The sequence below is a fragment of the Glandiceps talaboti genome, chromosome 8 (assembly GCF_964340395.1).
Source record: "Glandiceps talaboti chromosome 8, keGlaTala1.1, whole genome shotgun sequence".
Classification (NCBI taxonomy): Eukaryota; Metazoa; Hemichordata; class Enteropneusta; family Spengelidae; genus Glandiceps; species Glandiceps talaboti.
Genome location: NC_135556.1, coordinates 10,267,359 through 10,291,259, shown reverse-complemented (window position 1 = coordinate 10,291,259; position 23,901 = coordinate 10,267,359). Strand labels below are relative to the sequence as shown.

The following is a 23,901-nucleotide window of genomic DNA, read 5'->3' as shown; positions in this document are numbered from 1 at the left end:
GATGACTCTGCCGGTTATACTGTATTTAAAAAGGAAAACATCGACAGAAAATGATTAGTGGTGATTTTCCGTTGGAAAGTGTATATGACATGAAATATCATGGCTAGACTATATATTCACATGCATTACCAGATAATCTGCTATTCTACAATCACTAGAAGAGAAATGTGGTAAGAAAGTCGTATACATACGTGACTGTGTGTTACAGCTTCGACAAGTCTCCTATACGTGTCTGTTGCGAACCCTCTAGGTCTCTGAAATCTGCAATGGTAGTTACCAATGTTTCACCTAAAATACACTTCAATTCAAAATATATGATGTATAGATTTTTTAAAGGAAGATCGAAATAAAATGCATATGTGTACTCCCAAACTGATCAACATTATTTACTACTTGTGAGAAGTACAACAAGTATCAAATTCTTGAACTCCTTTCACTACATCTCTACCTTCAGAAATCGATTGTGTTAATTTGAGACTTGGCTAACTCAGGTCAGAGCGTGTCTGTAGTAGACGATTGATAACTAACTTAAGGGGTTCTGATATTTCTAGTCGGACTGTTAACATAAATTCTATACCACTGATACTGCGCGGCTATAATGACTCTTACCGAATTGAAATTCCTGTCTCCTGTACACAGCTTGCCATGGCTAATGATAAATTAGCTTCCGTACATAGTTATAGTATTTTATTTGCCACAAACTCAAAATCATATCAATATAACAAAAGAGAAAAAGTAAAAAAGACAGTGGAATAAATATTACACATAAACTGATGGATGAATACAGAGTTTATGGCTGGACCACAAAAATAGTTTGAAACAAACTAGTCAAGTTTGTGGCCCATACTACAATTGATTAAACAAAATAATCAAAGCAAAAACAAAAACAAATTTGAAATTAAAACAAAAACAAACAAAAAACAAACAAAACGCGTTCATCAAAAAATATATAACTGGCATTAAATGCAATGTAAGGTAGAAAAAGCTGAATTAATTTTGTAACAAATACTGTTTTAACTGAGATTTAAAAGTAGTCCTGGATTGTATTTTTTCAATTCTTCAGGTAAGGAGTTCCAATGTTTTGCAGCTGCATACTGAAAATTGTGTTGCGTCAAATATAAGATTTACTTTTGGAATGTAAAAGTTATCTCTCGCTGTATTCCGAGTGTGATACGTATTTGGTGGTGTGTTAAAGTAGTCGTTAACTGTTTGCGGGAAGTGACCGGCCCTCAAATCAAAAATAAATAAAGAAGTATTAAATTTGCATTGCTGGTGGACATTTAGAATTCCTAGTTGCTGAAAAAGAGGGGAGGAGGGAGCATCAATATTTGAAAAAGTGATAAAGCGAATAACTTTCTTTTGAAGGTTTAAGATAGGCTTGAGAAATGTATTGTATGTATTGCCCCATATCTCTATACAATATGAGATATGGGGCAAGATCATAGAGTTATACAACAGAAGAAGAGTAGATTTAGGTACGTAATAGCGAATTTTGGAAATTATGCCAATAGTTGGAGAAATTGCTTTCCTAACTTTTTCAATGTGTGATGTCCAAAGCATATTTTGATCTAAACACACGCCAAGATAATTGGTTGACGTTACTTGTGAAATTTGTGAGCCATTGATGCCCAGACTTCCCTCCATTTTCACCAATCTTTGCGAAGTCTTAATAATCATGAAATTAGTTTTTTCTACATTGATAGTGAGCCTATTGGCGTCGCACCAGTCACATACTTTCCTGAAGTCGAAATGGAGTTGATCAAGCTGAATTATATTTGAGGGATTGTTGATAAATTGAAACAAGTTTGTGTCGTCGGCAAATAATCGAAATTCAAATGCATCAGTAGCGTTCACAATATCATTGATGTAAATCAGAAAGAGAAGGGGGCCTAAAATTGAGCCTTGTGGTACTCCACATTGTATTTCGCTATATGGCGAGGTAACATTATTTATACAGACACACTGCTTACGCTGGGAGAGATAACTTTTAAACCAAAGTAAAGGCAAGCCTCTGACACCATAGTGACTCAGTTTCTGAAGAAGAATACTATGGTCTATTGTGTCAAAGGCTTTCCGCAAATCAATGAAAATACCACATGTCAGATAACCATTGTCCAGCTTATTAGCAATACCAGTGATCAGGTCAACCAGGGCAAGCTTAGTACTGTGTTTTTTCCTGAAACCAAACTGAGTTTTGATGAGGATGTTGTATTTTTCAAGATATTTAACAAGTTGATGATTGACAATAGATTCAAACACTTTACTGATTACGGGCAAAATTGAAATGGGGCGATAATTGCCAACATCGCATGGCGAACCTTTTTTATAAATAGGTATTACCTTGGCAATCTTAAGAAGACTTGGAAAAATACCATTGTTGAGAGAACAGTTAATTATATGTGTGAGAGGGCATGCAATAATGTGAGCAGCGTGTATAACTAAGAGGGGATTAATTGTGTCCTGACCGGTAGCTTTGCGGGGATCAAGCTTGAATATTTCTCCCAGGACGTCTTCTTCAGACACGGGGTGAAAGAAAAAGGAGTTGAAGTAGTTCCCATCCAGGTATTGTCTAAAGTCTTTGTTGCTTGTAATCTTTTGAGCAAGATTGGGCCCAATACTAGTGAAATAATTATTGAATTCTTGAGCAATATCTCTTGTATCTGTTAAGCATGTGTTTCCAGGGTTGTTTGTAGTTAATTTATCGGGAGTACATTTGGTATGTGTTTTGTTCAACATCTCTTTAATAATAAGCCAAGTTTTGTTGGTGTTGCCAGAGGCATTTGAAATTTTATTGGTGTAGTAGTTTTTCTTAGCCAACCTAAGGAGCTTCGTCAATGTATTCCTGTACCTAGTATACTTATTTTTAATTTGGTTATTCCTTGGGTGATTTTTCATTTTCGAGAAAAGTTTATGTTTTGTATGTATGGATGCAAATAAGCCCTTTGTGATCCAGGGTCTTTTAATTGACTTTTGTGTTCTTGTAAATGTTTTTATTCGAAGATGTCTTCTGATAACAGTATGAAATAAATCATGAACCACTAGTTACATTAGATTGAGATTTACAAGAAGAACAGGGTAAGAAGTCAGTTTCTGTGGAAATGAATGAAGAAGAATTGAAGAAAATGATAACTTAATTAGAAACAGCAAACAGGGTTAGTTTATATACAATACATTTGTATGTGATTGTTAACAGCTGTCAGTCAACAGTAGATGAAAATGATAAGATGAGAAACTGAGTAAACAGATTAGTGTACACAACTGTTACATTTGATTGTTAAGCTGGCTCAGCTGTGGATGAAAACTGAATGTACACAAAGTTATTAGTATGTAGCATATACGAAAATTATAGCGTCGTTAGAAGCAGCAAACAGGTCAGTCTATATAACATTTGAGTGTTACAAGTAATAACATAATTAGGAGGTGAAAACCAGTGTAGTGTATGTAAAATATTTGATTGTTTACTCATCGGACGGTTATTTTAGATATAATAATGTTAGCGTTTATGCAGCACATTCGCACGCATTGCTGTCACTAAACCAATGTATGACATCATTAGTACACAATGTACCCTGAAAACGACAGTAATGTGAAGCATCCACAAAAAATTTACAAACACCAATTAAAGTCACATGTAAAAGAAAAAAAAAACACACACAAGACTTTAATAAAATGACTGCTGAAGCTTAATGAAACAGGTAGATAAACTCAGTCTTTTAGACTTTTGTTGTATTTGTACATATAAACTTGATTTACTGATAAAAATCTGCCATTTAGGGTGAATGTTGTACTTCTTGCAAAAAATTGATTCATTGTATTTGAGATAGAGATAATTATTTTCCTAATCAAATCCTTATATTTGTCTCTTTCAGGCTGTGTTACAATTGAAGTCATAGAGAATATCTCCATAGCAACAGAAAGACTTTATTTTGAAGAAATGTTTTCCTTTTCTCTTTTATAAAATAGAAGAATTATAGTAATAGACAATGAAATGAAAACAGTTTCTGTTCTGTATTTTCAAATATAAAGATTTACTATAATTTAAGCATACATACATGTATACTCTCTTTTAAGTTCAGTCATGTTTTATTTGGATTTAAAGTGGCCATATGGATGAGGGTTGGGTTTTATTTTGGATTTTTAATTTATAAAACAATTTTATCATGGCGTCCTACTTGAATGTGAAACATAATATTCCAAGTTCGTTTTTGTAACTCAATAAATTGAAAAAAACATAATAAATGTGTAAAATGTTTGTTATTGTACGTACAATAACAAACTTTTTACAGTTTTTTTTTTTAGCTTTTTGCAATGTATTGAGTTACAAACACAGACTTACTCAATGTTGTTTCACATTATTTTTTCAAGTAGGAAGCCATGATAAAATTGTTTTATTAATTAAAAAATCCAAAATAAATACACAATCCTCATCAGTGTTCCCTTTGAGGTTTTAAGATTGAGCAACTTGAGGTGAAGGAAAAAAATGGGAAGGGTGACATGGAGGATAGTTTAGAAGGGGTGTATCCCCCTTTTGGCCGAAGGCAAGAAGCAAAATCATACGTTTATTTGCAATATGAAGCTAACACCTGTTCTTGGATGCTGAATAGAAAGAAATAAAAACTTTATTACATTTCATTTAATCATTAATTATATTTTATTTGTATATATATTTTCTGTTTTATTCTTGATGGTTGGATATATAGTTGCGCAAACCATGAAATTTGACTGTGAGAGCAGACAGAGACCTTGCACATGTAGCGCACAAATAAGCCTTAGCGAGAACACTGATCCTTATCCATATTGCCACTTTAAAGGCATCAAGATTATCTGAATAAACTAGTAGTAAATAGCGACGTCTACTTGGTACATCCTGTATATTTACTAAATTTGTTGGTGTATTTATTTACCAGTACATGTGTGAATGTGAGTTGTGTGGATGCCTATGTGGCTGTATTTTTGTTCATGTGTTAATCTGTTTGTTAAGAAGACATCTCAATAAGTTGTAGATGGATTTAATTGAAACTCTATAATTCTCTTTTTTTCCAGTGGCCAAAATATTGGCCATTATTTTGATCAATTTTCCAATGCTTAAAATAATGGTCATTATTTTGGCCATTGCAAAAATAATGGGTCATTAATTTGGCCAAAGTTGATGCTTGATTTTCTTTGAAATGTGAAAAATCAGCTGACATTGTCATTAACCTGGAAGGTGATAGCAATAATTAGAACAACGACAATGACAAAATTCTGGAATAAAAGAACGTTTTATTTTTTATTGCCCAATAAAACAAAAACATCGAACAACCATATCGCCTAAAGTTATAGAGATTTGATAATTAATCCATTTAGGTGTTGGACTGTTCCCCCACTAGAGGGCAGCCTATCAACGCAGTAGCCCACAATCTTTATAGTATAAATGCCGCACACTACACTTATTTTGTGTAAACACATTGCCAATGGACAAAATTATAATTGACCTATTATGATTTTGTAAAAAAAAAACACAACAAAAATAAAATAAAATAAAAAGGAACATTTTTTATACCTTGTCACTAATGGTGACAGAGTAGAATGTAATAAAACATCACGAAACCATGAAAGCTATAGAAACATACACACGATTGGATGATATAATTTGCCTTTGTGTTCTAAAAAGTTGAGAAACCCTTAATAAAACTATACATACAATACCAGAAGACAATTATAATGTCACAGAAGGTATATGTATTACATATACATTAACATTATACCAGAATAGCTTAATAATGTTTTTAGTTTGAATCATTTTTCCTAAATCTTCCAAGTAAAATATCTCATAAACTCACTATATATTTCCAGAATCATGCAACTGTGAAGGAAATGATATCCCAGAGTACGTTGAAACTGTAGTTTAGTATCAGTCTTAAGTTAAGGTCTATGATATTGTGCTACCCTCAATTCAAAGCACCACTGAGAGCGCCACCACAGTTGACGACTTTTAGCCTGCTATGGAATTGTTCCAATTTCATACTTTTACAGATACTAGTAAAAAGCGGCCAAAAATCATATGCTAAAATGTAAACGAATCCCTGATACCAAATGTTGAGATACAGATATTCATTAAATGTAAAACTCATGTAACTGTTTGTACATTGCGAGTTTCTACAGACCGTCACTTGTGTCCAGTGATTTAATCGAAATGCATGTGCACGAGATTGACGGATGTGGCAAAACAATACATTACAAGGTTATAATGATATGAGGTACTAGGACCGCAAAATTCAGTTTTTACCCCTGAATACTTAAATTTCCTGATAACTATTTATATTTATTTATTTGTTTATTTATTTATTGCATCCAATTTGTATCAGGGACTCACTAAGCATGTTATGAGCAGCTGCACTAAACAGAAACTTAAAATACATACACTACGGAGAAATTAGAGAAGATATGACTAGTCAAATACAGAAACAAACAAAAGAAACAAAACAAACCAAAGATAGACATGCCAGAAAACTCATAAAACGGATATGATAATTATTGATTTTTAACGTCTTTTAATAGTCAGTCAGTCAGTCTGACTGGTGTAATATCGATTGATTATACAATGTTGCAAAGTGTAGTGAAAAGAATAGATTGTTCCGACCTGGAGCGTACTACTGTACAGGTGAGTGCCCCGATGAACCTATCATTGCCCCATCAATAGCATGATTTTAAGTCCAGGTTAAATTCACAATTTTCATTCACACAAAATCACATGTATGTCATTAACGATTAATTTATAAGCATTCATCATTTACATTCGAAAATAACCATCATTCACCAATAACGCAATATATCCACCAATATTGACCATTCACTTGTCAAGAATATACGTACTTCGCCGTCTTCAGGTAGGCTACACCTATGATTTACGTTGCCGTCAAGTTAATCGAATTCAAAACATTGTAAATAATGTTTGAAAGGAAGATATTGCGCGATCATACCGTAGTAAGCTAAATTCACCATACCATTCCTGTATTTTCCGTATTTCTTGTTGTGTGATCGGTGATGATTTGCGATGAAATCCGAACATGAGGCGACCCGAAGATACCCGTAACCATCCAAGAAAAATTCCCAATGTCCAACTCGTTCGAATTGTGGATCGAACCCTATATTTCTGACAGATAATGTTTTGGCCATGAAAAAATTAATCACAATGTTTGTCACGTGACACTGGGGATAATTCTGTAGTTTTCTGTGCACACCAGCTTTTCCGTATACGCAAAACCCGTTATCACCATCCTCGATTACCAGTGTTTTGTCGAATGTACTCATTTTAACATGTCTTCCTTCGCCACTGGCAAGGACGCCACCTACAATATCGATATTTTCTTCGTTGTTTTCCAATTTTTCGAGACACTTACTAAGATTAGTTAAGGCTGTGAATTCGGTATCATCATCTACCCACAAAAAATATTTCGTTCGTACTTGGCTTACTGCCAAGTTTCGTCCAGCGAACCACCCCTCTTTAAAAGGCATGATGTAATGCTTGATGTTGTCACCATGGATAGCAACTGGTTTCTCTGAATCATCAGCTATCACTATGGTTACACTCGGATAGTACTTTCTGATGCTTTTGATGAGGTTAAGCACAGCATTTGGGCGTTCGAACGTTTTAGTTACTATAGTTACCTTATTGGCGATATCGTCATCAGAACTGGTGTTATACAGACGAGGTAAAGCGTTTTCTTTGATGAGAACGTTTATTTGAAAAGTGAGATTCAGAAAAGTAACGTTGATGACGTCACGATTGAACACGTCATAGTAGATATTGCGGTAATGGATATTGTGTAATACTTTGTTGATAGCTTGAGTGACGATATCAACTCGCGATCGGTTCATCGATGATTTTAGCGTACCGACATTGAATGTCATTGATATCCTTAAATCACTGGTATGGTTGCCATCAATTCTGAGCCGTGCCAAACTAGATGACGTTGGCGAGATGAACATTACCGCTTTCCCGTCACCGCATCTGAAGTTGAACACTGTTTTTTTGTCTTGGAAACTAAATCCATCGATAACTGTTAGACATTCCACGGCCATGGGATCGATGTATAACGATTTGAGAGGAACTGATTTTCCAGGTTGGAGAGTCAATCCGCCCGCAAGGTAACCGAAAGGTGACATCGTAGGAGTGTAAATCAAGGGTTCACTTTTGATGTCCTGTTGTCTTTCCCATTCTATAAACTCTTTATGTCTTCTCTGCAAAGAGGAATTTTCGTATTCCCCGAACTTTTGCGGACTCTTTTGGCAAGAACACGTTTTCGTGAGAGTGTCTCCTTCGTATTGGATTATGGTAGGCGCTACGTTTTTCTTCCACAGACGGCGACAAAAGTGATCAAAACCAACACTTTTCGTTTCTCCACCGGTTCGTGGCGACGGTGGGACGGTAAATCCATGATGACATTTCTTTACCTCTGGTACGATAAAAGTCCATGGTGGTAGGAAATATAGGATGATCATCACCAAGAAAAGAAGTGGAAAGGTAACATATAGAAGACGTCGCCCCATGGTAACTGTGCGAGTTGTACTGTATTGAAAAACGAAACCATCGACATAAAATTATTAGTGGTCATTTTCCGTCAGAAAATGTATATGACGGAACATATCATGGCTTTTTTAAATATGTACATGCTTTACCAGATAATTTGCTATTATATACAATGGCTGGAAGAGAAATGTGGTAAGAAAGTCGTATACATACGTGACTGTGTAGCTACAGCTTTGACAAGTCTTCTGAACAACAATTCACTATATACGTGTCTGTTGCGAACCCTCTAGGTCTCTGATACCCACAATTATATATGGTAGTTATCAATGGTTTCACCTAAATACACTACCGTAACAGTTAAAATATATGATGTATTGTTTTTTTTAAAGGAAAGTTAAAATAAAATCCATACATCTACAACTCCCAAACTGGTCAAATAAACATTATTTATTGCTTGTGTAACAAATAGAGAGGGAGACCTCTAATGTTAACTAACCCTCCTCCAATGCTTCTGTCTCTGTCTCTGTCTCTGTCTCTGTCTCTGTCTCTGTCTCTGTCTCTGTCTCTCTCTGTCTCTGTCTCTCACTCTGTCTCTCTCTCTCTCTGTCTCTCTCTCTGTCTCTGTCTCTGTCTCTCTGTCTCTCTCTCTCTCTCTCTCTCTCTCTCTCTCTCTCTCTCTCTCTCTCTCTCTCTCTCTCTCTCTCTCTCTCTCTCTCTCTCTCTCTCTCTCTCTCTCTCTCTCTCTCTCTCTCTACTCCGTACACAGGATCGGCTTTAGGGAATTAGCTCTGGATCATTTAGAAGTGGCCCAGTCAGGGGGCAGATTGACGCTCCTTGCCCCAGACCGTCTCTTCCAAATAAAGAATCCAAACTTTATTATTCCATTACATTCTTATAAACATAAAATATACAATAATCAAATGATTGGATGATAAAATAATCAGCACCATAAATGAATAAAACGGAAGTGTTGCCGTCGCCTTAATTCAAATACGAGAATTAGCTTTTTCACTTTTTTTTCTCCACGATCAGTTTCTAATAATTGCCATTGTTGTTTTTCTTGTAATGACAAATGCGCACGTTGTTTTAGCATCGATGAGACATCAATGGTTTTAGAAAACGCGCACAAACAACCAAATGATTGACCTACTGCTTTGACCCCATCAATCGTCCTCTAGCTTTGGTGACACTGCTGACCTATTGAGGTATATGTTTCCAAAACGACATAGAATCAATCTGTATAGCAAATCTGTTTACCATAGTAACAAAGGAAAAACCCAAACAAAGTAGTTCATTTAATGGCGATTATTGCAAATGGACATCACGTCGTGGTAAAAGCACACCACATCAGATCAAATTGGACATCACGTTGTAGTAAAAGCACATCACATCACATCATATCAAATGGACATCACGTTGTGGTGAAAGCACATCATGTCATTGCATATGCACATCACGTTGTGGTGAAAGCACACCACGTCATATTAAATGGACAACACGACATGAGACATCATAAGACAGTCATGGCGTTCCATAATCGTGTAATCAGCCTTTTTTATGGCCTCGATGTAGTTTAGAAGTTCCGAATAAATGTTTTCAATGGGTTTTCCCTTGTTGGTGTTCTAGTCTGGTAACTCCTTAGCAGGCCACCATGCTACCTCAACCCTTTGACCTTTTCCGATAGAAAGTGGTCGCCTCAATTGCAAAAAACGTAAAGACCCGAAGTATCATTTTGCACAACGTTCGACAGTTTTCGGAGAGAGTTTAAAACAAAAGGCATACTTGAGCATGGCAGTAGGGAGAGGGATTAAGAGCCCCATTCACACGTTAGTGGTCTGAGGTTCACCCTAAATCTCCAATGATTACGTACAACAATCGAAATATAACACTTCACTTCACTTCACTTCCAAACACTGGTTTGTTTCGCGTGTGAATGTACGTTGACAAGAGCGCCCGTTTCAGTCTGCGCCGAAAGTTGCGTCGTTGACCGGCGTAATTCGAATTTGACACCTAACTTAAAGTATAATGGCTCGACTATATATTTACATGCATTACCAGATAACTTGGTATTATATACAATCACTAGAAGAGAAATGTGGTAAGAAAGTCATATACGTACGTGACTGTGTAGTTACAGCTTCAACAAGTTTCCAACCACCATCAGTATGTGTCTGTTGCGAACCCTCTAACTCTCTGTAAAATGCAAATTCAAAATATATAATGTATTGAATTTTTAAAAGAAATTTGAAATAAAATCATGCATGTCCTCCCAAACTGATCATTGACAAATACATATTGCTCATTGTTTGTGAGAAATTATGTCAAGGTGAGACTGGGTGAGCTAATGTCAGAGCTTGTATGTAGTTGACAATAGATAACTAACTTAGGGGGTGGGGGAGGTGTCAAATTACAAAGGTCTATAGATTTTTCTTATACTTTGCATACCTAAGCAGTGATATCTGAATATATAAAAAATACAAAGAAAATACTATGTCGCCACCTTTGTTTTCAAGATAATGACCGTTTCTTGTATCTACACATATTGTTTTGGGTCAAAATAAGTAGATTTACAACAATTAACTACATCATGATATTTGACAGTTAAAGATTGTCCCTGGAGCACTTAATGAACTCACATATTTTAGTGCAATGTGTATTATGTCCAGACATCCATGATAGATTATTTTTTTTCTGTTGTATGTGTACAATGTATTATTCCAGCTATCTATCAATGACAAAATAATAGTGGGTCACCACCAGTGAGAGAGAGAGAGTTGCCGTTTCTTTACATCATAGTGTAGGCCATGTTGCACCATCCCTATTACCAAAAATAACATTTCACATGGATCTATTGAAATGGTATGATATTACTAAGGGAGCCTTCAGTATTTACAAGGGGGGGGGGAAATCGAGAGTGGCTCAAATTTTACAAACCTGTTCTTGGGGGAGGTTCATATCATTACAATGTTTTGGGGAGGGCCACATTTTACAATCCGTAGTTTTGTGACCAAATTGAAAATTCAAATATTGTCAATTTGTTTTGTGTGTTTTGAGACGAAAAAGTGTATGAAAGCCCGTTAGGGATATTTACAGAATAAAAACATAAAAAATTCTCGAGATAATGAGATAAGTTCGCGAGATACATTCTGCTACGGTACATAACTTATGTGTGTTCATTGACGGCTGTGTGTAGACAAAAAAGAAGAAGACGTTATGTACATAAAGCAGAATGTAAAGCCAACGACTACTATTACACCCTACTATTACACCCAACGATCCTTCTGGTGAAACTGTCCATAGTGTAAATCCATAATGTAATATCAGACTCGTCTTCTTTCATTTTTATGTATGGTAGCTCTCCAAGGTGATTGAGTACTCTACTTGGCGAAAGAAAAATGAAAATCTATAATATATATATATATATATATATATATATATATATATATATATATATATATATATATATATATATATATATATATATACACACACGTATATAAGGTAGTTTTTCGAGATAACGAGATATTATGTCGAGATAACGAGATAGTTTCTCGAGATAATGAGATAATTTATCTTTATCTCGAGAATTTTTTTTATTTTTTCTATTCTGTAAATGTCCCTAATGGGCTTTCATAAAAGTGATATGCACTCAACATTTATTTTTACGAGTACTTTACATGCAAAAATACAAAAATTAAAAATACATATATTGTAAGAAAATGGTTTAATAAAAGGATGCATGTTGTTGAGTGTACCATCTCACCTTATCACTCACACTGTCCGTGAATGTTGTTGTTAAAATATGATGGTGATGGTAGCAGTGATGATGATGATGATGTTGTTGATGATGATGATGATGATGATGATGATGATGATGATGATGTTGTTGATGATGATGATGATGATGATGATGATGATGGTGATGATGATGATGATGATGATGATGATGATGATGATGATGATTTAGTTTTGAATGTTATAGAGAACACGGACAGTGATACATGTACTGACTCAAGTAGTACCAGTGAGTCAGATTAGAGTGACCCTGATAATGGCAATACTGAAGGTGAAGGTGAAGGTGATGATGATGACAATGATATCAGGGAACTTTTGCAAGTTTTCCAGATCAGGCAGAGTATGCACAACATGGAAAGCATGTTTTAGATACTCACTAGATTGTGTATGATTATAAGAGAAAGGCAACTAGTCAGCGTTTTACTGTTTTCATTTTATATGTACAAATATTGCTTTCTAATACAGAGTCAAAATAATTTAATTTGTATGTATACACATAATGGGAAAATTATTTAACATTCAGTATATGCAATTGTCATGGGTCATGTTTTAGAAAATGGGACAAAGGGGAGGGCCACTTTTTACAAATGGAGAATGGGGGGGGGGGGAGGGTCATGTTTTACTTAACAGACCAAGTGTGATTTCCTCCGGCCCTCCCACTTGTAAATATTGAAGGCTCCCTAACTCTCATTTCCCAGTGGCCAAAATATTGGCCATTGGTTTGATCAATTTTCCAATGCTTAACATAATGGTCATTATTTTGGCAATAAAGTAATGGGTCATTCTTTTGGCCAAAGTTGATGCTTGCTTAGCTTTTAAATGTGAAAAAACACGTTTTCCGAAATTAATCTTGAAGGTAATTGCAATAATTAGAACAACGACAATCACAAAATTCTGCAATAAAAGAACGTTTTATTGTTTATTGCCCAATGAAACAAAAATATCGAATAACCATATCGCCTAAAGTTATAGAGATTTGATAATTAATCCATTTAGGTGTTGGACTGTTCCCCCACTAGAGGGCAGCCTATCAACACAGTTGCCCACAATCTTTATAGTATAAATGCCCCACACTACACTTATTTAGTGTAAACACATTGCCAATGGGAAAAATTATAATTGAGCTATTGTGAGTTTGTAAATAAAATAAACAACAACAAAAAGAAAACAAACTAAAAAGGAACACTTTTTATACCTTGTCACCTATGGTTACAGAGTAGAATGTAATTAAATGATAATCTTGAGTTTATGTTCTAAAAAGTTGAGAAACCCTTAATAAAACTATACATACAATGCCAGAAGTAATTGTAATGTCACCGAAGGTACATGCATTAACATTAACATTATACCAGAATAATTAAATAAATGTTTTAGTTTAAATAATTTTTCAAAACTCTTCCAAGTAAAACATCATATAAACTCAGTTTTTGAACCACTATATATTTCGAGAATTGTGCAAATGTGAAGGAAATGATATCCCAGTTTACGTTGAACTGTAGTTTCGTATCTGTCTTAAATTAAGGTATACGGTATTGTGCTACCCGCAATTGAAAGCAACACCGAGTGCGCCACCACAGTTGACGAATTTTAACCTGCTATGGAATTGTTCCAATTTCATAGTTTTACAGACACTAGTAAAAAAAGCGGCCAAAAATCATATGCTAAAAATTAAACGAATTCCTGATACCAAATATTGAGATACAGATATTCATTAAATCTAAAACTCATGTAACAGTTCGTACATTGCAAGTTTCTACAGACCGTCACTTGTGTCCAGTGATATGATCGGAATGTGGTCAATTATAACGAGATTTGCGGATGTGGCCAAAAATACATTACAAGGATATAATAATATGAGGTACTAGGACCGCAAAATTCAGTTATTACCCATGAATACTTAAATTTCCTTTTAATTTTGTTTATCTATTTTTTGCATCCCTTTTGTATCAGGGGCTCCCTAAGCACGTTATGAGCAGCACTAACAGAAAATCAAAATACATACACTACGAACATATTAGAGAAGATATAACTAGTCACATATAGAAACAAAATAATAGAAAACAAAACAAACCAAAGATAGATATGCCAGAAAAGGTATAAAACGGATATGATAATTATTGATTTGTAACGTCTTTAGTCAGTCTGACAGGTGTAATATCGATTGATTATACAATGATGCAAAGTGTAGTGAAACGAATAGATTGTTGCGACCTGGAGCGTACTACTGTACTGGTGAGTTAAATGATGCCGTTGACGATTAATTTATAAGCATTCACCATTCACGTTCGAAAATAACAACCATTCACCAATAACGCAATATTCACCAATATTGACAATTGACGCATTAAAAAAAGATATGCGTTCATCATTGCATTACATGTGAAGAATATATTCAACCGTCCGCAGGTAGGCTACACCTATGATTTACGTTGCCGTCAAGTTAACCCATTTGAATACATTGTAAATAATGTTTGAAAAGAGTATATTGTTCTTTCTTGTATTTGTAAGTTGGATCCACCATTTTATTCCTGTATATATTGTACTTCTCAGGCAAAGAGCGGCAATGCTTTGCGATGAAATCCGAACACGAGGCGACCCGAAGATACCCTAAACCAGCTAAGAAAAACTCCCAGTGTCCAACTCGTTCGAATTGTGGATCAAATCCTATATTTCTGACAGATAACGTTTTGGCCATGAAGAAATTAAGCACCATGTTTGTCACGCGACACTGGGGATAATTCCGTAGTTTTCTGTACACACCAGATTTTCGGTATACGCAATGCCCCATATCACCACCCTCGAATCTCATTCTTTCCTGGTAGTTCTTCAATTCAACATCTCTTCCTTCGCCACTGGCAAGGACGCCACCTACAATATCGATATTTTCTTCATTGTTTTCCAATTTTTCGAGACACTTACTAAGATTAGTTAAGGCTGTGAATTCGAAATCATCATCTACCGACAAAAAATATTTGGTTCGCACTTGGCTTAAAGCCAAGTTCCGTCCAGCGAACCACCCCTCTGCAAAAGGCATGGTGTAATGCTTGATGTTGTCACCATGGATAGCAACTGGTTGCTCTGAATCATCAGCTATCACTATGGTTACACTCGGATAGTACTTTCTGATGCTTTTGATGAGGTTAAGCACAGAATCTGGGCGTTCAAAAGTTTTAGTTACTATAGTTACCTTATTGGCGATATCGTCACCGGAACCGGTGTCATACAGATGAGGTAAAGCGTTTTCTTTGATGAGAACGTTTATTTGAAAAGTGAGATTCAGAAAAGTAACGTTGATGACGTCACGATTGAATACGTCATAGTAGATATTGCAGTAATGGATATTGTTTAATACTTCGTTGATAGCTTGAGTGACGATATCAGATCGCGATCGGTCCATCGATGATTTTAGCATACCGACATTGAATGCCATAGATATCCTTAAATCACTGGTTTGGTTGCCATCAACTCTGACCTGTGCCAAACTAGATGACGTTGGCGAGATGAACATGACTGCTTTCCCGTCACCGCATCTGAAGTTCAACATTGTTTTTTTTGTCCTGGAAACTAAATCCATGGATAACTGTTAGACATTCCACGGCCATAGGATCAATGTATAACGATTTGATGGGAACTGATTTTCCAGGTTGGACGGTTAATCCGCTGGCAAGGTAACCAAAAGCGGACATCGCAGGAGTGTAGATCAAGGGTTCCCTTTTGATGTCCTGTTCTCTTTCCCATTCTATGAACTCTTTATGTCTTCTCTGCAAAGAGGAATTTTCGCTTGTCTCGAACGTTCGATTTTGGTGACCCTTTTGGCAAGAACACTTTTTCGTGAGAGTGTCCCCTTCATATTCCAAAATGGTAGGCGCTACGTTTTTCTTCCACAGACGGCGACAAAAGTTATCAATACCACCACTTTTCCCCTCTCCATCGGTTCTGGGCGGGACGATAAACCCATCGTGATTTTTCATCACCTCTGATACGATAGAAGACCATGGTGATATGAAATACAGAATGCTCATCAACAAGAAAAGAAGTGGAAAGGCAATATATAGAGGACTTCCCCTCATGATGACTCTGCCGGTTATACTGTATTTAAAAAGGAAAACATCGACAGAAAATGATTAGTGGTGATTTTCCGTTGGAAAGTGTATATGACATGAAATATCATGGCTAGACTATATATTCACATGCATTACCAGATAATCTGCTATTCTACAATCACTAGAAGAGAAATGTGGTAAGAAAGTCGTATACATACGTGACTGTGTGTTACAGCTTCGACAAGTCTCCTGAACAACAATTCACTATATACGTGTCTGTTGCGAACCCTCTAGCTCTCTGAAATCTGCAATGGTAGTTACCAATGTTTCACCTAAAATACACTTCAATTCAAAATATATGATGTATAGATTTTTTAAAGGAAGATCGAAATAAAATGCATATGTGTACTCCCAAACTGATCAACATTATTTACTACTTGTGAGAAGTACAACAAGTATCAAATTCTTGAACTCCTTTCACTACATCTCTACCTTCAGAAATCGATTGTGTTAATTTGAGACTTGGCTAACTCAGGTCAGAGCGTGTCTGTAGTAGACGATTGATAACTAACTTAAGGGGTTCTGATATTTCTAGTCGGACTGTTAACATAAATTCTATACCACTGATACTGCGCGGCTATAATGACTCTTACCGAATTGAAATTCCTGTCTCCTGTACATAGCTTGCCATGGCTAATGATAAATTAGCATCAGTACATGAACCACTAGTTACATTAGATTTAGATTTACAAGAAGAACAGGGTAATAAGTCAGTTTCTGTGGAAATGAATGAAGGCAAATTGAAGAAAATGATAACTTAATTAGAAACAGCAAACAGGGTTAGTTTATATACAATACATTTGTATGTGATTGTTAACAGCTGTCAGTCAACAGTAGATGAAAATGATAAAATGAGAAACTGAGTAAACAGATTAGTGTACACAACTGTTACATTTGATTGTTAAGCTGGCTCAGCTGTGGATGAAAACTGAAAGTACACAAAGTTATTATTATATACCATATACTATATACTTAATAATTATTATAAAAGAATTTAGTCATTTTTAACTGAAAATTATAACGTCGTTAGAAGCAGCAAACAGGTCAGTCTATATAACATTTGAGTGTTACAAGTGCTATGGATGAAAATAATAACATAATTAGGAGGTGGAAACCAGTCTAGTGTATGTAAAATATTTGATTGTTTACTCATCGGACGGTTATTTTAGATATAATAATGTTAGCTTTTATGCATCACATTCGCACGCATTGCTGTCACTAAACCAATGTATGACATCATTAGTACACAGTATACCCTGAAAACAATAGTAATGTGAAGCATCCACAAAATATTTAGACAAACACCAATTACAGTCACATGTAAAAGAAAAAAACAACACTCAAGACTGTAATAAAATGACTGCAGAAGCTTAATGAAACAGGTAGATAAACTCAGTCTTTTAGACTTTTGATGTATTTGTACATATAAACTTGATTTACTGATAAAAATCTGCCATTTAGGGTGAATCTTGTACTTCTTGCAAAAAATTGATTCATTGTATTTGAGATAGAGATAATTATTTTCCTTATCAAATCCTTATATTTGTCTCTTTCAGGCTGTGTTACAATTGAAGTCATAGAGAATATCTCCATAGCAACAGAAAGACTTTATTTTGAAGAAATGTTTTCCTTTTCTCTTTTATAAATTAGAAGAATTACAGTAATAGACAATGAAATGAAAACAGTTTCTGTTCTGTATTTTCAAATATAAAGATTTACTATAATTTAAGCATACATACATGTATACTCTCTTTTAAGTTTAGTCATGTTTTTTATTTGGATTTAAAGTGGCCATATGGATGAGGGTTGGGTTTTATTTTGGATTTTTAATTTATAAAACAATTTTATCATGGCTTCCTACTTGAATGTGAAACTAAATATTCCAAGTCCGTTTTTGTAACTCAATAAATTGAAAAAAAACCATAATAAATGTGTAAAATGTTTGTTATTGTACGTACAATAACAAACTTTTTACACTATTTTTTTTTAGCTTTTTGCAATGTATTGAGTTACGAACACAAACTTAGTCAATGTTGTTTCACATTGATTTTTCAAGTAGGAAGCCATGATAAAATTGTTTTATAAATTAAAAATGCAACATAAATACACAATCCCTAATAGTGTTCCCTCTAAGGTTTTGAGATTGAGTAACTTAAGGTGAATGAAAACAATGGAAAGGGTAACATGGGGGATAGTCCAGAAGGGGTGTATCCCCCTTTTGGCCGAAGGCCAGAAGCAAAAACATACGTTATTATTTACAATATGAAGCTAAAACTTTTTACCTGTTCTTGGATGCTGAATAGAAAGAAATAAAAGTCTATTACAACATTTCATTTTATCATTAATTATGCTTTATTTGTATATATATTTTCTGTTTCGTTCTTGATACTTGAATATAAAGTTGCACAAACCATGAAATTTGACTGTGAGGGCAGACAGAGACCTTGCACAAGTAGCGCACAAGTAAGCCTTAGCGAGGACACTGATTCTTATCCATATTGCCACTTTAAAGGCATCAAAATTATCTGAATAAACCAGTAGTAAATAGCGACTACAGTACTTGGTAGATCCTGTATATTTACTAAATTTGTTGGTGTATGTATTTACCAGTACATGTGTGAATGTGAGTTGTGTGGATGCCTATGTGGCTGTATTTTTGTTCATGTGTTAATCTGTTTGTTAAGAAGACATCTCAATAAGTTGTAGATGGATTTAATTGAAACTCTATAATTCTCTTTTTTTCCAATGGCCAAAATATTGGCCATTATTTTGATCAATTTTCCAATGCTTAAAATAATGGTCATTATTTTGGCCATTTCAAAAATAATGGGTCATTAATTTGGCCAAAGTTGATTTTCTTTGAAATGTGAAAAATCAGCTGACATTGTCATTAATCTGGAAGGTGATAGCAATAATTAGAACAACGACAATGACAAAATTCTGGAATAAAAGAACGTTTTATTTTTTATTGCCCAATAAAACAAAAACATCGAACAACCATATCGCCTAAAGTTATAGAGATTTGATAATTAATCCATTTAGGTGTTGGACTGCTCCCCCACTAGAGGGCAGCCTATCAACGCAGTGGCCCACAATCTTTATAGTATAAATGCCCCACACTACACTTATTTTGTGTAAACACATTGCCAATGGACAAAATTATAATTGACCTATTGTGATTTTGTACAAAAAAAACACAACAAAAATAAAATAAAATAAAAAGGAACACTTTTTATACCTTGTCACTAATGGTGACAGAGTAGAATGTAATAAAACATCACGAAACCATGAAAGCTATAGAAACATACACACGATTGGATGATATAATTTGCCTTTGTGTTCTAAAAAGTTGAGAAACCCTTAATAAAACTATACATACAATACCAGAAGACAATTATAATGTCACAGAAGGTATATGTATTACATATACATTAACATTATACCAGAATAGCTTAATAATGTTTTTAGTTTGAATCATTTTTCCTAAATCTTCCAAGTAAAATATCTCATAAACTTACTATATATTTCCAGAATCATGCAACTGTGAAGGAAATGATATCCCAGAGTACGTTGAAACTGTAGTTTAGTATCAGTCTTAAGTTAAGGTCTATGATATTGTGCTACCCTCAATTCAAAGCACCACTGAGAGCGCCACCACAGTTGACGACTTTTAGCCTGCTATGGAATTGTTCCAATTTCATACTTTTACAGATACTAGTAAAAAGCGGCCAAAAATCATATGCTAAAATGTAAACGAATCCCTGATACCAAATGTTGAGATACAGATATTCATTAAATGTAAAACTCATGTAACTGTTTGTACATTGCGAGTTTCTACAGACCGTCACTTGTGTCCAGTGATTTAATCGAAATGCATGTGCACGAGATTGACGGATGGGGCAAAAGAAAATACATTACAAGGATATAATAATATGAGGTACTAGGACCGCAAAATTCAGTTTTTATCCCTGAATACTTAAATTTCCTGATAACTATTTATATTTATTTATATTTATTTATTTATTGCATCCCTTTTGTATCAGGCGCCCAGTAAGCATGTTATGAGCAGCTGCACTAAACAGAAAATTAAAATACATACACTACGGAGAAATTAGAGAAGATATAACTAGTCACATATAGAAACAAAATAATAGAAAATAAAACAAACCAAAGAGAGACATGCCAGAAAACTCATAAAACGGATATGATAATTATTGATTTTTAACGTCTTTTAGTCAGTCTGACAGGTGTAATATCTATTGATTATACAATGTTGCATTCATTATTTACTTTCGAAAATAACGATCATTCTACAATAACGCAATAACCACCAATATTGACCATTCACTTGTCAAGAATATACGTACTTCGCCGTCTTCAGGTAGGCTACACCTATGATTTACGTTGCCGTCAATTTAAATCGGTTTCAAAACATTGTAAATAATGTTTGAAAGGAAGATATTGCGCAACCATATAGAAGTAAGCTGAAGCTACCAGATTGTTCCTGTATTTTCTGTACTTCTCATTGTGGGATTGGTGATGATTTGCGATGAAATCCGAACATGAGGCAACCCGAAGATACCCGTAAGCATCCAAGAAAAATTCCCAATGTCCAACTCGTTCGAATTGTGGATCGAACCCTATATTTCTGACAGATAATGTTTTGGCCATGAAAAAATTAAGCACAATGTTTGTCACGTGACACTGAGGATAATTCCGTAGTTTTCTGTGCACACCAGGTTTCCCGTATACGCAAAACCCCATATCACCATTCTTGATTTCCAGTGTTTTGTCGTAATTATACACTTTAACATGTCTTCCATAGCCGATGGAAAGGACGCCACCTACAATATCGATATTTTCTTCGTTGTTTTCCAATTTTTCGAGACACTTACTAAGATTAGTTAAGGCTGTGAATTCGAAATCATCATCTACCCACAAAAAATATTTGGTTCGTACTTGGCTTACTGCCAAGTTCCGTCCAGCGAACCACCCCTCTGCAAAAGGCATGGTGTAATGCTTGATGTTGTCACCATGGATAGCAACTGGTTGCTTTGAATCATCAGCTATCACTATGGTTACACTCGGATAGTACTTTCTGATGCTTTTGATGAGGTTAAGCACAGAATCTGGGCGTTCGAAAGTTTTAGTTACTATAGTTACCTTATTGGCGATATCGTCATCAGAACTGGTGTCATACAGGCGAGGTAAAGCGTTTTCTTTGATGAGAACGTTTATTTGAAAAGTGAGATTCAGAAAAGTAACGTTGATGACGTCACGATTGAATACGTCATAGTAGATATTGCGGTAATGGATATTGTTTAATACTTCGTTGATAGCTTGAGTGACGATATCAGATCGCAATCGGTCCATCGATGATTTTAGCATACCGACATTGAATGCCATTGATATCCTTAAATCACTGGTATGGTTGCCATCAATTCTGAGCCGTGCCAAACTAGATGACGTTGGCGAAATGAACATGACCGCTTTCCCATCACCGCATCTGAAGTTCAACACTGATTTTTTGTCTTGGAAACTAAATCCATGGATAACTGTTAGGCATTCCACGGCCATGGGATCGATGTATAACGATTTGATGGGAACTGATTTTCCAGGTTGGACGGTCAATCCGCCCGCAAGATAACCAAAAGGGGACATCGAAGGAATGTAAATCAAGGGTTCCCTTTTGATGTCCTGTTGTCTTTCCCATTCTATGAACTCTTTATGTCTTCTCTGCAAAGAGGTATTTTCGTATTTCCCGAACTTTTGCGGACCCTTTTGGCAAGAACACTTTTTCGTGAGAGTGTCTCCTTCGTATTGGATTATGGTAGGCGCTGTCTTTTCCTTCCACAGACGGCGACAAAAGTGATCAAAACCAACACTTTTCGTTTCTCCACCGGTTCGTGGCGCCGATGGGACGGTAAATCCAAGATGATATTTCTTTACCTCTGGTACGATAAAAGGCCATGGTGGTAGGAAATATAGGATGATCATCACCAAGAAAAGAAGTGGAAAGGTAACATATCGAAGACGTCGCCTCATTGTAACTGTGCGAGTTGTACTGTATTGAAAAACGAAAGCATCGACATAAAATTATTAGAGGTTATTTTCCCTTCAGAAAATGTATATGACGCAACATATCATGGCTAGACTAAATATTTACATGGAATAACAGATAATTTGTTATTATATACAATGGCTAGAAGAGAAATGTGGTAAGATAGTCGTATATGTACGTGACTGTGTAGCTACAGCTTCAACAAGTCTCCTGAACAACAATTCACTATGTGTCTGTTGCGAACCCTCTAGGTCTCTGATACCCACAATTATATATGGTAGTTATCAATGGTTTCACTTAAATACACTACCGTAACAGTTCAAATATATGATGTATTGTTTTTTTAAAGGAAAGTTAAAATAAAATTCATACATCTACAACTCCCAAACTGGTCAATTAAACATTATGTATTGCTTATGTAACAAATAGAGAGGGAGACCTCTAATGTTAACGTAACCCTCCTCCAATGTTACTCTCTCTCTCCAATCCGTACACGGGATCGACTTCGACTTTTGGGAAGTAGCTCAGACTACACATGATGTTCACGGTTAACCTGGATCATTTAGAAGTGGCCCAGTCAGGGAGCAGATTTACGCTCTTGTGTCTCAGACCGTCTCTTCCAAAGAAAGAATCCAAACTTTATTATTCCATTATATTCTTATAAACATAAAATATACAATACTCAAATGATTGGATGATAAAATAATCAGCACCGTAAATGAATAAAACGGAAGTGTTGCCGTCGCCTTAATTCAAATACGAGAAGTATTTTTTTTTTACTTTTTTTTCTCCACGATCAGTTTCTAATAATTATCATTGTTGTTTTTCTTGTAATGACAAACATGGTTTTAGCATCGATGAGACATCAATGGTTTGACAAAACGCGCACAAACAACCAAATAATTGACCTACTGCTTTGACCCCATCAATCGTCCTCTAGCTTTGGTGACACTGCTGACCTATTGAGCGATATGCTTCCAAAACGACATGTATGTGTCTGTTGCGAACCCTCTAACTCTATGAAAATGCAAATTCAAAATATATAATGTATTGATTTTTTAAAAGAAAGTTGAAATAAAATCATGCATGTCCTCCCAAACTGATCATTGACAAATACATATTGCTCATTGTTTGTGAGAAATTATGTCAAGGTGAGACTGGGTGAGCTAATGACAGAGCGTGTATGCAGTTGACAATAGATAACTAGCTTAGGGGGTGGGGGAGGTGTCAAATTAAAAAAAGTCGATAGATTTTTCTTATACTTTGCATACCTAAGCAGTGATATCTGAATATGTATAAAATGCAAATAAAATACTATGTCGACACCTTTGTTTTCAAGATAATGACCGTTTCCTGTATCTACACATATTGTTTTGGGTCAAAATAAGTAGATTTACAACAATTAACTACATCATAATTTTTGACAGTTA

General features: G+C 35.2%; 2 protein-coding genes across 2 annotated transcripts; both read right to left on the bottom strand.

Moving 5' to 3' along the window:
* Nucleotides 1–5,315: 5,315 nt before the first annotated feature.
* On the bottom strand, nucleotides 5,316–10,686 carry LOC144438946 (beta-1,4 N-acetylgalactosaminyltransferase 2-like). Its single transcript, XM_078128174.1, has 2 exons — nucleotides 10,632–10,686; nucleotides 5,316–8,551 (listed from the first exon to the last, which is right to left on the bottom strand). Exon 2 carries the CDS (start codon nucleotides 8,530–8,532, stop codon nucleotides 6,904–6,906), a length of 1,629 nt encoding a protein of 542 aa, XP_077984300.1. The 5' UTR covers nucleotides 8,533–8,551; nucleotides 10,632–10,686; the 3' UTR covers nucleotides 5,316–6,903.
* A 4,061-nt stretch (nucleotides 10,687–14,747) lies between these two features.
* LOC144439169 (beta-1,4 N-acetylgalactosaminyltransferase 2-like) lies at nucleotides 14,748–16,377 on the bottom strand. The gene is made up of 2 exons (XM_078128440.1): nucleotides 15,926–16,377; nucleotides 14,748–15,837 (listed from the first exon to the last, which is right to left on the bottom strand). The coding sequence occupies exons 1-2, from the start codon at nucleotides 16,375–16,377 to the stop codon at nucleotides 14,748–14,750; spliced, it is 1,542 nt and encodes a 513-aa protein (XP_077984566.1).
* Between the last annotated feature and the right edge of the window lie 7,524 nt (nucleotides 16,378–23,901).